This window comes from Lontra canadensis, unplaced genomic scaffold (genome assembly GCF_010015895.1).
Source record: "Lontra canadensis isolate GAN:19392208 unplaced genomic scaffold, GSC_riverotter_1.0 scaffold34, whole genome shotgun sequence".
NCBI lineage: Eukaryota > Metazoa > Chordata > Mammalia > Carnivora > Mustelidae > Lontra > Lontra canadensis.
Genome location: NW_022631028.1, coordinates 1,466,393 through 1,480,216, shown reverse-complemented (window position 1 = coordinate 1,480,216; position 13,824 = coordinate 1,466,393). Strand labels below are relative to the sequence as shown.

General features: G+C 43.3%; 1 protein-coding gene across 7 annotated transcripts in view; it reads right to left on the bottom strand.

Moving 5' to 3' along the window:
- Window positions 1-13,824, bottom strand: part of ATXN7 (ataxin 7) — a 136,972-nt gene that overhangs the window by 15,112 nt on the left and 108,036 nt on the right. For all 7 annotated transcript variants that reach the window (XR_004383832.1, XM_032867316.1, XM_032867311.1 and 4 more), the window contains 3 exons: window positions 6,332-6,584; window positions 4,026-4,285; window positions 3,492-3,574 (listed from right to left, as the gene is read on the bottom strand). Coding sequence is in view for 6 of the 7 variants with exons in the window: in XM_032867316.1 (XP_032723207.1) it covers window positions 3,492-3,574; window positions 4,026-4,285; window positions 6,332-6,584 (596 nt within the window). In the remaining variant the exon portion in view is untranslated. The remainder of the gene's footprint in view (window positions 1-3,491; window positions 3,575-4,025; window positions 4,286-6,331; window positions 6,585-13,824) is intronic.

Sequence of the window (13,824 nt, the reverse complement as noted above, 5' to 3'; positions counted from 1 at the left end):
TAGTTAACTATTGCCTATTGCGGAGTCCTAGTCTGTAAAAAATGTTTAAGGAGACAGTGGCCACAAATCATGTGCTGCAAATATAAGTTAATTCATCTACAGGCTTCCTCCATTCTTCCATGTTACAAAAGTAACACAAAAGTATTTTGTGTGTGTTTATGGCCTTACACATTATACAAATGTATTACTGCTCCAGAAGCTTAGAGGTTTGATATAATTTAAGGGCTTGAAGGGGAATTAGGCTTTTACTGTCCTTCTGAACTTCAGCTAACGACCTATCTCCTTACAGACCTACTGCAAACTATGCCTGACCCACACTGAAGCTGGCATAGATGGGTACACAAGTGGATTTAGCTTCTTTTCCAAGTTTTACTTAATTTCCTTTACTATGTAATATATCCAGAGGAAAGTAACCGAAATGAAGAGAAGGAACTTTGTTATGTTCTAGCTACCTAATACTGCACCTGTCACTCAGGAAATGCTTCAAATAAAGTATGTAAAAATTATGGCCCTCTACTTGGTGTTGAATGAATCAATGAATCAATGAATATCTATCACTCATCCAGTCGCCCGTCTCTCTAGACAGATGTAGAAGCCATTCTTCTCCTTTGAATGTCTCTGGTGCTTAGCACAGCAAGACCAAATTAAGTCAAGCTAGGGAAATATCGGTCATCTTATGACCTTATGATCGTATGATCGGTCATCATAAGATGACCAATATTTCCCTCGCTTGATTTGAACAATAACCAGGATTCCTATGGAGCTCCCTCCCCATCAGAATCCTTGAGGGCTACCCAAGAATCACAGGACAAAGACTGGGTACGTAACTAGGCTCCTGCCCCCCACCCCACCCCTTTGGTAACCAAGTGCCTCCTCCTGCTCCTGCTCTTCAGGTGGGCTCAGACCCGACCAGGTCTATTCTGCCCCATCATGGAATATTTACACATGCTGCTTCCTTGGCTTCTCCCACCCCTCTGTGCCCAGTTAAATCATGTGGGTTTCAGCCCATATTCCTATGGCAAAGGAGGCCTGAGACTCCCTGGCTCAATCCCCTACTGAAGGCTGTCATAACACATAAGCTTCCTTCCTATTGCTCATCAGGGGTAACTTCACACATACATGAATTATTATGAAGCTAACCTACCTCTCATTCGTAAGACTGTAAGTCCCTCAAGGCTAGGGGCTGTGCCTTGATTCTGTTAAAGCCTGTATCTACTGAGTCCCAGAATGGGGCCTGTGCTCAGATATATGCAATAAATTTTCCACAATGACCGAAGGGGCAAGGAAACCAGAGCCAAATTTTATTTTCATGGAAGACAGAGAGGACATGAAACAGGATATCAGACAGACAAGGAAGTGAGGAGGGGACTGAGAGGGTGGCAGGCATACAGAGTGGACGAGCGACAGAGTGGGCAGCAGCAGGTCCCCAGACACCGAAGAGGAAGGACTACGTTCTCGGTCTGAGGCAGGACAGACCCAGGCAGCAACATGGGAGACATTCAGCAGGGAGGCCCTTAAGCGCGGGGCATGGGCAGCCCTCCACAGCTTAAGAGATGCAGGCCAAAACGGCGACAGGAAGAGGGAGAAGCAGTGGCAAACAGAGGCAGGAGAGGAAGGGCCACGTGTGAAAGGGCAGACCTGCCACTTCTCTGATGACCTCGGACAGGCCAGGGCTACAGATGCATACGAACATGAAGGCAGGCCCCACACCGGGCTCTGCGGATGCCACCCTTCATAGAACACATGAAAAGCACACATGACTTAGAAAGATGAGACGACAATGCAGAACCCGTATGAAGTCTGTTCACCGTCAATAAAGACTCAGGGAGAAGGCTGGTCAGTCCTGCACATTCTGACTTGATAAAGCTTTTGGTCCACTGGCATGCCCAGAGATGATTAAAGGCCAAGCCTCTGGGATAAGGCAAGCATTCTTCATCAACCACGGGCACCCTAATACTGAGAGATCTGGGGTCTCGAGAGCCAGGGAGGTGGCAAGAGAGTTGAGAGCAGTCGGCTGGTCGGGACCAGGTCGGGGTACCCGGGCGAGGCTTGCGCTTACAAACTCCTCTGCGGCTGCTGCAGCAGGCCATAGCTCTTCAGAGCTCGAGGGGCTAACTTCCAACAACACACTGTGCTCTGTGTTCAACTAATGTTACATAAAATAAAAGCAGTTTGTCCTGAGAAAGGAGTTTTTAGCCTAGAGATTTAAGGGTTGGGGCTTGGGGTGAAGATATGTGTGAACCCTGAGACAGAATGCAAAATTCAGAATATATATATATATATGTATATATATATATGTATATATATATGTATATATATACGTATATATATACATATATATATGTATATATATACGTATATATATATCATTTTCCTCAGGGAAAATGATCTGTGATTTTTTTTTTTTTTTAAGTTAGATACTTAAAGGGGCTCTGGTCAACGCCTTTCCGTAAAAGCTTCAGAACCACTGTTGCAAAATAAAATCTACATGCAAAATTAAATTAGAAATTTAAACTAAAATAAGAACCACTTAGAAACAACATTTACACCTTCTGAAGGATTTTAACATTCCTCCACTGTTAGGGGGTAGAGTAGGACCTGAAGTCCCTTATTCAAACATAATCTTTGGTAAAATTTAAAATAATACACCAAAAATTTTATTCAATTTTTTAGAAGACAACACTAATTTTTGTAATTCTTACCCCCTTCTCCAAACAAGTGTTTTTAAATTACTTTAGAGCAATGACCTGTGATAGTTTTTGAACCTCTCTGAAGAGTAGCTGGAGACATTCTCCAGAGAAAAGCACACAAGCACATCTGCTCATTTATGCGGGGTGTCCCCTGACACCACTCCACAGCAACTCCGACTATACAGCAAATACACCACCTTCTTATTAGCATATCGGCATTTGAAAGGAAAACTCAGGGCAGAAAGGAGGATCATAACATTTTCTTCGCTTAGTAAGTAAGACTGTATATTATCTAGTACTTTCTTAGAACTGGAAAAATGAGTCTATCTCAAAATCAGATGATTTGAAAGTGGCTCTTTAAAATTTAGGAACCACACATTACACAAGCATTTTAAGAATATTCACACACAGGCAAAGTAAATTCCTGGACTTGTTTTAAGCCCATACAATTTACACCACAGTAAAGGGTAGTCTCTCAACATTAAATTTCTCTGCAGAAATACTAACAGTCTTTGAAAATAACAGACTGATTAGGAAAGAACAGTATTCCCCTGGATATGATACTAGAAGCTCACCAGGGGCAAAACGCCTCTTTTGACTGCAGCTTATCACAGAAGATGTTGCATTTTCCGAACTGAAGGCATTCTTCATGGAAACCCCGTTACCCCTTCGTTTACAAAATTCAGAACAATCCACAGATCAGCACCCCTCCAGGTGCAAGAGCCTTACGGGGGCCATGCCATGGACCCCAACTCCTGTGCTCACTGGAGAGTTTCCAGTGCCATCTAGGAGGCCACCTACCTTGCATGTCAAAGACCGGGTGCAGGGCTTCTTGGTGTCGAGGTCGATGACCCCACAGTGGATGTCAGGGTCAAACTCTCTTTCTGTCAAAAGCATACAGACATTACCAAGGGCTCATCAAACATTCCTTCCTTTATTTTGAAAACAAAAGGAGAAATCTCAAAACAGACACATTTTTAACTTGAATACAATCTATGACATCACCAATAAATAAAATCTACAACATGTGAGCCCCATAAAGCAGCAGCAGACCCCAAAGAGGGCGGGGGTCTACCGTCATCACTTGACAGAAAAGAGAATGTGCCAATCAGCACTATCGCACCTCTCCGTTCGCAAAGACACCCCGAGAAAGCTAGTTTTACAGTACCTACAGACAAGAGTGAAGAGGTCAGATGTCTTACTTAAGGAACCTTCTCCTAAAGCTGAAGTTGACCAGCCTTAAAGGGAGGACTTGTAGACAGCAGCCCATTTGTTCCCTCACGAATGCCCAATTAATAGACACAGAAACACTGAGACAAGAAAATATGAAGTTACCTGATAATCTCTTATTTAAAAATTTCCTGTTATTGGAATTATCTTCAGACTTCTTTTCCAGAGTGGATGGTGCAGGAAGCCCTTTGCCATTCAGAATCTGTCCAGGTGAAGGCAAGGTTGGCTTTGGTATTGAGGAGCAGTTAAGGCCAGGCTTGACTGAGGAACTCACAGTAGCAGGACAGGTGGGCCCCACCGCAGATTTCAGTAGTGTGCTATCCATCTTCGGATGAATCTTTTCCACTTTGACAGAGGGCGTCATGCTATCAGAGAGGGAAGCGGAGCATCAGCCCACGGGCCTTGCGGCCCCAAGGAAGTGGGGAGCTAGAAGGCAGAGGGCAGAGTCTCCAACTACCCCCATGCGCTGCACAGAGCTAGGCCCCCAAAGGAAACTTTGGAAAATGTGTTGGGACTACCCAGAAAACTCAGGAAGATTCACGATGATTCAGTCTCTAAGCCCTCCTGCTGAAGCAAAAAAGTCCAGTGGACCATCGGATTTACCTGGTCTTTCGTCATCCAGGACAATCTGACACACAAGGCTATGGGAGACCTATACCTGACACCCAACTAAATTCCTCCAAGAAGCAGAACATGAAAAGGTTAGAAGGACTGAGACTATCTGCAAAACCTTTACAGAGTATCTTTTGAGAACTATCATTTTTAAGAAAGGAGTCATCAAAACCAAGTAAAGTGAGTGAACAGAGGAAAGAATAATTAGAACTAGAGAATATGTCCAAGAAATGTCTGTGGGGACATACAAGAATTCAAATGAGCCTAACCACACCTCTGAGAAGAGGCTCTCTGCCCCCGTCAATGAAGGAAACCAATGTTTAATTAGTTAAGTGATATGTCACTGACGGGATAATTCTCCAGTCTCTGAAAAAAGTTTCTATGACAAGAGCTCAGAAGTTAAGTGTCTGGCACACAGCTGGTGAGCACCAAGTACCTGGGCCACTGATAAAGAACTGAGTTTTCTGGGAATCTTAAACGCTCTCATTTGGGTGGCAAATGTTAGTACAATGCTAACAGTTGGCCTGGTCCCCCTCTAAAGCCCAGCTCCATCCAAATAAAGAAATTGGGATTGATGAGGTTTTATAAACTTTGCTCAGTGAAGTCAGTGCTCAAACAGCTGTTAAGCTGGCGAGTGACTTACACATAGCACTGGCATTTTCTTTGGCTTTCAGACAGGTCCGGGAATGAAAGCCAAGCCTGCTGTACTTGTACTTCTGACAGATGAGCAGAGGCCGGGGGCTTAGCAACCAGGACAAACAGCACCAAACAGCTGTACCTGGAAGAGGCCGACAGCAGCAGAGACGCTGCAAGAAGCCACGGCCTCTCCCAGCTGGCAAGGTCCTCGAGCAGCAGCAGGTGCTAGATGCTGCCCTACGATTAGCCAGGTTATCAGACCGGGGGACTGAGATGTGGGTCATACCCTCCAAAAGGGAGGCAGGCCAGGGAAAAGCCACCCACACCAGGGCAGAGGGCTGCCATGACGAGGCAAGACAGGTTTTTATGGAGCGATTGGGCTGCTCCCTCATTGCTCCCTGCCAGGCTCCAGACCCACTGTGCAAACATGCCAAAGCCTTGCCTGGAAGTGAGAACTTCTTCCAGTCTTCCCAGTCCGCTACTGTGATGAGAGCCCAAGACTGTGGGGGAGGAAGCGTTGTTTCCCTATTGCTCTGCAGGCTCCAGGAAATCCTGGAACAGCATCTAGGAATCACCTCACCTTTTTATTCCTACTGTTATCATTGGCAGCAGAAGAAGCACCAGTGTCCGTTCATTTACTGTCTCCCGTGGGCCAGACACTACGACAGGTGCTTGGCGCTACCATGTTAATTCTACTGCTCTCAGGAACTCTGCACCACGGGCTATTCTCACACTGAGAGAGAAACAGTGCCTCGATCAAAGCCCTGCAGTTAGGGAAGTGACAGGAGGGGCGTGTGAACCGGGGGCTGGTCTGACTGGAGTGCTCTTTGGCTACCACTCCTCGACCTTATTACGTTTCCTTCTCCTTATCTGCAAAATGGGGCTACCACCAAGACCTGCTTCATAGGGTTGTTGTGATAATTAAATGACAGGACACAAAGACAGCCAAGTTTCCACAGCTGGCACACGATAAGGAATCAGTAAGTATTAACCTTAACCCAAAGCGGGACAGGGAAACAAAACGAAACATCTATTTGCTCCCCCTCCTTCCCTGCCCCCGAGCAGCCTCTCTTCCCCATTATTCACAAGGCGCTTGGATGCTACTGGGGACACAGTTCCACTTCCTGCAGGGAGGCTTCAAGGACCCTCCTGGCCATACTCACATTCTACCATGGGGGACTCTACTTTGCTGAATGGGATGCATTGGCCTGGTGTTCCCCCTGAGCTGGAACTTCTCTTTGGGTGATTTCAGCAACTTGGAACTTAATGAAGATGCGCTTAGAACACCTCCACTGGAAGAACGGCTGCTTCCACTTCCACTGCCGCCTTTGCTTTTGGACAGAGAAGGGAAGAAGGAAAATACTGAACTGGGAGGAACGGCCAAAGAAGGCTTGCTGGATGAGCTATGTCTTCTTTCTGAAAAGGAAAACAGGAAGGGGAGGGGGGGAAAGACACGGTTTCAGGCAAGTCTCCAATGGAATCCTGGAAGAGTCCCCTGAAATCAACACATTTAGGTTCAAATATGCGTCACTAAGTGAAAATATATTTAACTCAGCAGCTTTCAGAAATGGCTTGTCTAGGCCCCACAGACTTATTTAGGATTCTAGGAACTGGTCCTTCTGCTTCGGAAACATCTCAGCATAAAGCGGTTTATCATACACAGATAGCCATTAGGAAATTAAATAGCCATTCTAAACCTGAGAGTATTTGGTTTTTCAGGCTCAAAATGAACCTCACTCCAACTTGCAGGTGGAGAGGCAAGTTACTCACTCTTCTGAAGAGCTGTACTAACTGACGCTTCACGGCCCTCGTTCTTCCTTGCTAGCAGAGCATCTTGCCAATTTTCAGAATTGCAAAATGTTAAAAAACAAGTTGTACCTTATTTTTTTTTCCACTACCCACTAGCATATGACAGCAAATAAGAATGTTTCTAGGGTTCTCTTATCATTCTTTAAGAATCTGTTCTGCAATTTTCCAGTGAATCACTTCACTCCCCCCCCACCCTTTTCTTTTTAATAATCTCACTCGAGTACAGATGGCATAGCTCTGGTTCACACCACTAAGATGCCAAAGGCATAAGACAAAAATACCACAAATAGCTACGCCTGTTTTTTTAAACCAGGAAGTAATTCATGGTTAAATACAGACTACACAGGTTTAACTGAAAATAAGTCTACTCACTGGAGAATCAGGTTTTCTCTGTGTAAAGCAATCCATACTAAATAAATCGAGAGCTGTTGAAGAACGCTACTATCTGAAACAAGTGAATTATTTAGTAACTTTTATCTACTTAACTACCTTATGATGGTAGCTTAGTGCCGTCAATTAAACTTGCAATTTAAAATGACACGTGGCTTAACTTAAAATGTATGGGATCCAACATTTACTTATCACAATATGGAAACTAAAGGAATATTTTTTAAAAATTTAAACTAGAATCAATGATTATAAGCATCACACAAATGGTTTATTTTTAAAGGTCATTTTATAACAGTCCTGAGGCTCTCTGGGAAACTGAGATGACTTATTTCCCAGAAGGTCATTAGTTCAATGGTGCTTTACATGGTACTTAAGAACCTACTCTACAGACAAGATTCCAGTTGTCCAACACACCAAGGCTACAACCAAGTTAGGATGGCTAACTGGATAGTGATTTTTAAGTGCTTTTTTCCCCCCCTCTAATGAAAGTTGTGTGTATGGGAGGGAAAATTAAAATAACTTAAGTTTATTAATTTTCTAAATTTGGCATCTGAGAGGTTCCCTCCCCACCCCGTCTTCTAATTTAGTTTCTCTCTCCTCTGTGATCCCCAAACACTGTCTGAGGATCCTTCCAAGCACCAGCACTTGTCAGCCAGGACTGTAAAAATCGGTTTCCAGTTCTGCCACCTCCCCTTGGATGGCGAGGCTTCCTGTCTGGGTCATCTCTGTCCCTCTGAGGCACAGCACAGAGCAGACCTTCAATTAACATTTTCAACTATCGGTACAGTTTTCTTGTGAGGAGGAGTGATTGCCAATCACTCCAATGGTTCTCAACCTTGGCCACACACTGGTGTAACATAATGGGCTTAAAAAATGCTAATTCCCAGCCCCCTAGATTCTGATTTCACTGGTTTGGGGTGTGGTCTGGGCATCCAGACTTTGATAAGCACCCCTGTGTGATTCCACTGTGCGGTCAAGGTTGAGAGCCTTCCTCATACTAGGCTAATGCTCCAGAACCATTAGACATGGCTGAGTAAGTTACCATTTGTAGAGCACTGAGAGCGCTGCCTGGGCCCTGGCACTCTATATCAGGGTCTGTTAAGTAAAGCTCACAGTTCCTACCTGCAGTGCTTTCCAGACTTTCATCAGCTGCAAACTGTTTTCATCATTCTTACCAAAGCCACATAAAATACTCCTTTTTACTGGACATTTTTATTTAAATGACCAACTCTACTGTTCCTTCCTCCTCCTCAGCCAGCATTAACCGGTCTCTTGGGGGGGCGTCACTGGTACTTTGGACAGGAGAATTCTTGTACAGGATATCAGGATGACTAGAAGTCCTGCCCCCTATCCCTAATCACCAGCAGTGTCCCTCTGCTGGGGGCAACCTGAAACTACCTTCTAATCCATTTTTACATCACCCAGTATGAAGCACAGAACCACCTTCGACTGAGAGCTATCTTTCCAAACGAGAGTATCTACGAAACAGGTTTTGATAAGCTTGTTATATATATTTTCTGATATATCTTAAAATAAATATTAAAATATTCCTCCAAGTTCATCCACAGCAAGCTTGTACACTTCTGGTGGAAGCGTACTAAAGGAATAATACCATGTTTCTGCTAGGAAGAGGTAAAAAAACCCCAACTACAACTTTTACTTTAACGAAGCACACTCTTTTTACTATTCTCTGGGGATTAGAATTCTTAGCATGTGTCTTAGAGTAAATGTGATACATTTTATCTTGATAACCAAATGAGGTAAATAACATTCTCAATCTAATTCAATACAGTTATGCTGATTTGGAGAAAGCAAATTTATTCTAAAGTCATTGATACACTAAGGAATGAATTGAGCATAATGAAATACTGCACTTGCTTTTGCAAGATTTCATCTGCAAAAAGCACTACGTCAATGCAAAAAATTACACCTGGCTGAACGGAGCCACGTGGGCGTACACAAAACACACCCCTCTTCCCAAACATCTACCATCCACCCCAGGCCGCCCTGGATGTGAGGAGCCACACCCACCCACAACCGGTGCTACAACTTTCCCTCAATTTCAGAAAACCTTCCGTCCACTACTTCCCAAGAGCTTGCAAGCAGCAACCTTTCCAAAACCTACTTTCAGAAGCAAATGTCAGGGTGTTTTCTTGTATTTACCTACTCTTAACCATTTAATCGATGTAAAACTATGCTACCATTTTTGTTAGGTTCCTATCCTTTTTATCAGTAGTAGTTTTGAGTGTTGTGCCCATAACCCCATTTTCCCAATGCGCCTCATGTGGATTGCATTACACAATTTTGCACAGCACAGTAATTTCTTAGGAATGCATGCTGTGTTACAGCAGAACTGACTGTAACTTCAAGCTTCTCCTTCTAATACTCTATTCCCATCATAGTCCATTGCTGCCATTTTCTTCAGCTAACGCTTCTTTTCTAGTCTATTAACTCTGATATGGGATTTTGCACTAGAAAAATCAAGCATCAAAGTTTCCTAACATTAGAAGTCAGCTGATGTATCGATGACACTTCAAAAAAATTGTATTTTCTACTTCAATAATAAAAGCTATTTAGAAGCTAAGAATGGCAATCTATCATGTGAATTTCTTTCATTTACTTAAAACTTGAAACCAACTTGTGTGATGTGTGCATGAGTATGCGTGTAACAGATTCTGGCTGAAAAGGGCCAGCTCAAATCCTTGTCATGCTGCTGAATTAAACTGTTCCTTCACATCATGGTCTGGTAACTTACTCTCTGGAAAGGGCAGTATCTGGCTTACCCTCTGCGAGAAAGCAAAGAGGAAAAAACAAATTTAATTACAGCTGAGTTGGACTCTCCTCATCCTTTCACTGTGGGCCTTTATTTTTCCTAAGATTTTAAACTGGACTTGAAAAAAAAGAAAGTGTTTGTTCCTAGATCAAAAGAGAAATGGGCAAGTTACGGGTAGGGTTAGGGACCTTATATTAAGTGGGCAAACTGGTGGCCAGATGCTAAGCATAACTGCGGTGTGGTTTGGTGAGAAGTCCAAGTTGAGTTTTCAAAGCACTCCTCTCTCCAGGGTCTGGCACCAGCTCAGACAAAGCACACTCTCATGTCCCTGAATGAGGAGGGCAGTTTGAATGGCTCCAGCAAATGGGAGAGATAATCAGGCAGCCCAACAGATAGACAAATACAGATACAGGGAAACACAGAACAGAGACCCAGTGGCATCGGGGGTTTGGGTTCGACAGGGGAGACAGACAGATGTGGAGGAAGAGGTACAGGTAAAGAGGAAGGAAGGAGGGAGAGAGAAAGAGACCACATGCAAGCGAACAACGAGAAGAGGCTCTGGGCTTTTTCTCCCCCTGTGGCTTGAATGTGTGCGACCACTGAATGCAATGGCAGGATACTGAGAAGGATAAGACAGAGGACAGCTCTCTTTAAGTCTTCCAAAATGCAAAGCAACCAAGAATACTAAGCTTGCAATCTGGGATTCATGCTGAGGTTTAAAAATATATGTATGTACCTGTTGACACCCAGGTACAAACCAAATAGGAGTTCAAAGCAAATAATTAGATCTTTTAAAGTCATAAATAAATACTGCTTTGGAAATAACTAAAAGTAATTTATATGCACAAGTGTCAAAGTTAGGACACAAACCTTAAAAAGCTGTCAAAGCAAACTCTAACTTCAAACCATTCACGGTGGAAAAAAAAAATTTACAAGGATGTATATCAAATTTTAAGCAGTTCTCCCTGGATTAGTGTCTATTTTTTTGAAAATTTTTGTATATTGTTTTCTTTTTCTACAACAGCTATAGTTTACTTGATTATACTTTAAAAAAAATGGGGGCATTTCATGTGGCACTCTAGCCTCAGTCTCACACATGCCAGATTACAGCAAGGCGTATTATCGTTCATGAGCAAAGAGTCCATCTGTCCCATTCTCAGGGGTCATCATGTTTTAAGAGCAGGCAACACCTAAGAGCTACTAGACCACTTTACAGTCTTATTTTTGCTCAGGGCTCTTTTATTAATGTTTTATAACTCAACCAACTGACTGATAAGAAGTCTCACCTTCAGCGACGTCAACAATAGCAGCCATTGTTTACTGGGCAGAAACCACGTGTCAGGCACTACGCTGCGTAATTTACAGAGGTTATCTCATTCAGTTCTGACCATCTTTGTACAAAGCAGATACTGTTATGATCCCCACTTCCAGATAAGGAAGCCAAGGCTTTAAAGGACTCATGACAGTTGCCCAAAGTCACCCAGCTAGTTAAGAGGCAGAGTTGGGATACAATCCCAGGCACGCTGACTCTAGCATCCAGGCTGGACTACACCATAACCCACCTGCCCTGACGTGGCGTTATTAGAGCCATAATTTGTGGTCCGAAGGCAGGCAGAAGAGAGGGGCAAAGGTGAGGGTTGGGACATGTAAGAGTGGGAAGCCCGTCTTCCCAAGTGCTCAGGAAAAACAGGCTAACTGCCAGCACAAAAGGCTGCGGGGGCTAAACACAAGGTCAAGACAGAATTTCAGTGAATTCAGGATAAGGATCCAGAATCCGTTTAAGTGAAATCCAGGTATTTTGGATTTCACCTTTCCATTATGCAAGCTGCTATCCTAAAGATTAGCTGTGCCCATCAGCCTGGGCAGCTTTCTCTTTTGCTCAGGGGAATTTTAAAGCATCAGAGATGGTCTGAAGAGTGAATTCTGGTACAAAGTATCAGGGAGAGCTGTCTTTCTGGCTAAAAAGAAACATTTCACAAAGTTCCCAGATGACTCTGTTTTACTATAAGAACCATCAGGAGGGGCAGCAAATACCTGTTCTATAGGATTAAGCTGGCCCCCCTCTGGACCAATACAATGTATGCTTCTTGTCACTCTCTGGTCTCTGGAGGTCATGGTGGCCTTTCGAGCTGAGGCTCAGGGCTATTGGGCACAGTCTTGATGTGGGCTAAGTAACTAACCAGCCTGAAGAGAATCCAAATTAAAATAAAAAACGCTTTTTTATAGATCCCCTGAAAGGGCAAGAACTTCGGAATCAAGAGACAGATGGGTTCAAAGCCTCTGCCACTTACCATATGGGTAATGCTAGACAATAACCTGATTCTACCTACCTTCTTAACCTCTTCATCTGTTGTGCCTACCCTGCAGGGCTATTGGGGATTAAACGATGGAGAGTTGTAGAGCCTGCAGACAAGGACGATCATGGACCGGCACCGGGAATTCAGCAGGCACGAAGGCAAATGACACCTGTGAATTCAGCTAATGCCAGTTACAGACTTCTGTGAGAAAGGTGTGCTGATTACCGAAGCAGGCAGAAATCACTTACTCATAAACCTAACCCACTTTAAGTTACCTTCTCCGGTGTAGGACAGGGGTAGGCTACGTATCTAGTACATATGTCAGTCCAGGAAGAGACTAAGCTCTTCTCCTAAAAGCTCAGAGGAACAACTTTTAAAATTCATTTAAAAAATGAGTAAATTTACACTAACCAAAAAGAACGCTCATTCAAGCTGAAGTTACTTTATCAATAAAAGGTTGGCTCATTTTTGACAGAAATGAGTCACTCAGGAAGAACTGCAGGGGAATGGAATGGAGTAAAGTGAAGATCAAGTCTCAAATTCAGCTTTGTAGATCCAAAGGTGGAAATTTTAGGCCGATTATTGAAGAAAGGATTCCTAAAACTCTTAAATTTTTCTCTAAATGAAACTGACACTTTTGGATAGATTTGGTCAGATAAGGTCACAAAGAGTGTGTACTCTGTACAAAAAGACCTTGTGAAAAAAATACCAATCCACACTTCAAGGACGGTATGGTTCCATGGGATCTCTGACAGCCCCATCCCATTAATACTCTACAGCTCTCCCTTTTAAAGCAAGGATATTTTAATAATCAAGCTTGTACGTGGCTATGAAATGTTAAATGCACATGTATGACCATTTGGTCAGGCATAGCAAGTAATTGCTGCACATAGCAAAAGGCACAGTTTGGAAACTTCCAGTCATTCATTAAGCAGGCCCTTCACAAAATTTATTAAGTTTTTTATTTCAACATCCAGGTGGGAAAATAACCCTAATATGCTTATCATCCAGCTCCCAATTAACCCAAACTGTCATACTTCACTTTCAGACGGCCAAACACGACTCATGAGGTGTCACGTCAATCAGCATCAAGGAACTATAAATCAAGACTACATAAACATTTTTCAACTCTCAGAGCATCTTCCTTGCACATCTGCTTTGCTCCACATCAGGGTTTTCTCCAGACTTTTGTCATTCAAAGCTCAGAGCATCTTCCTTGCACATCTGCTTTGCTCCACATCAGGGTTTTCTCCAGACTTTTGTCATTCAAAGCTGAATCCCATTCTGGATCTTTCATCATTTCTACACATTATCTAGATTATTGTCTATTTACTCTATTTTTCAAAATTCAGCGGCTGACCAGGCATATGTTATTTTAGCGTTATCC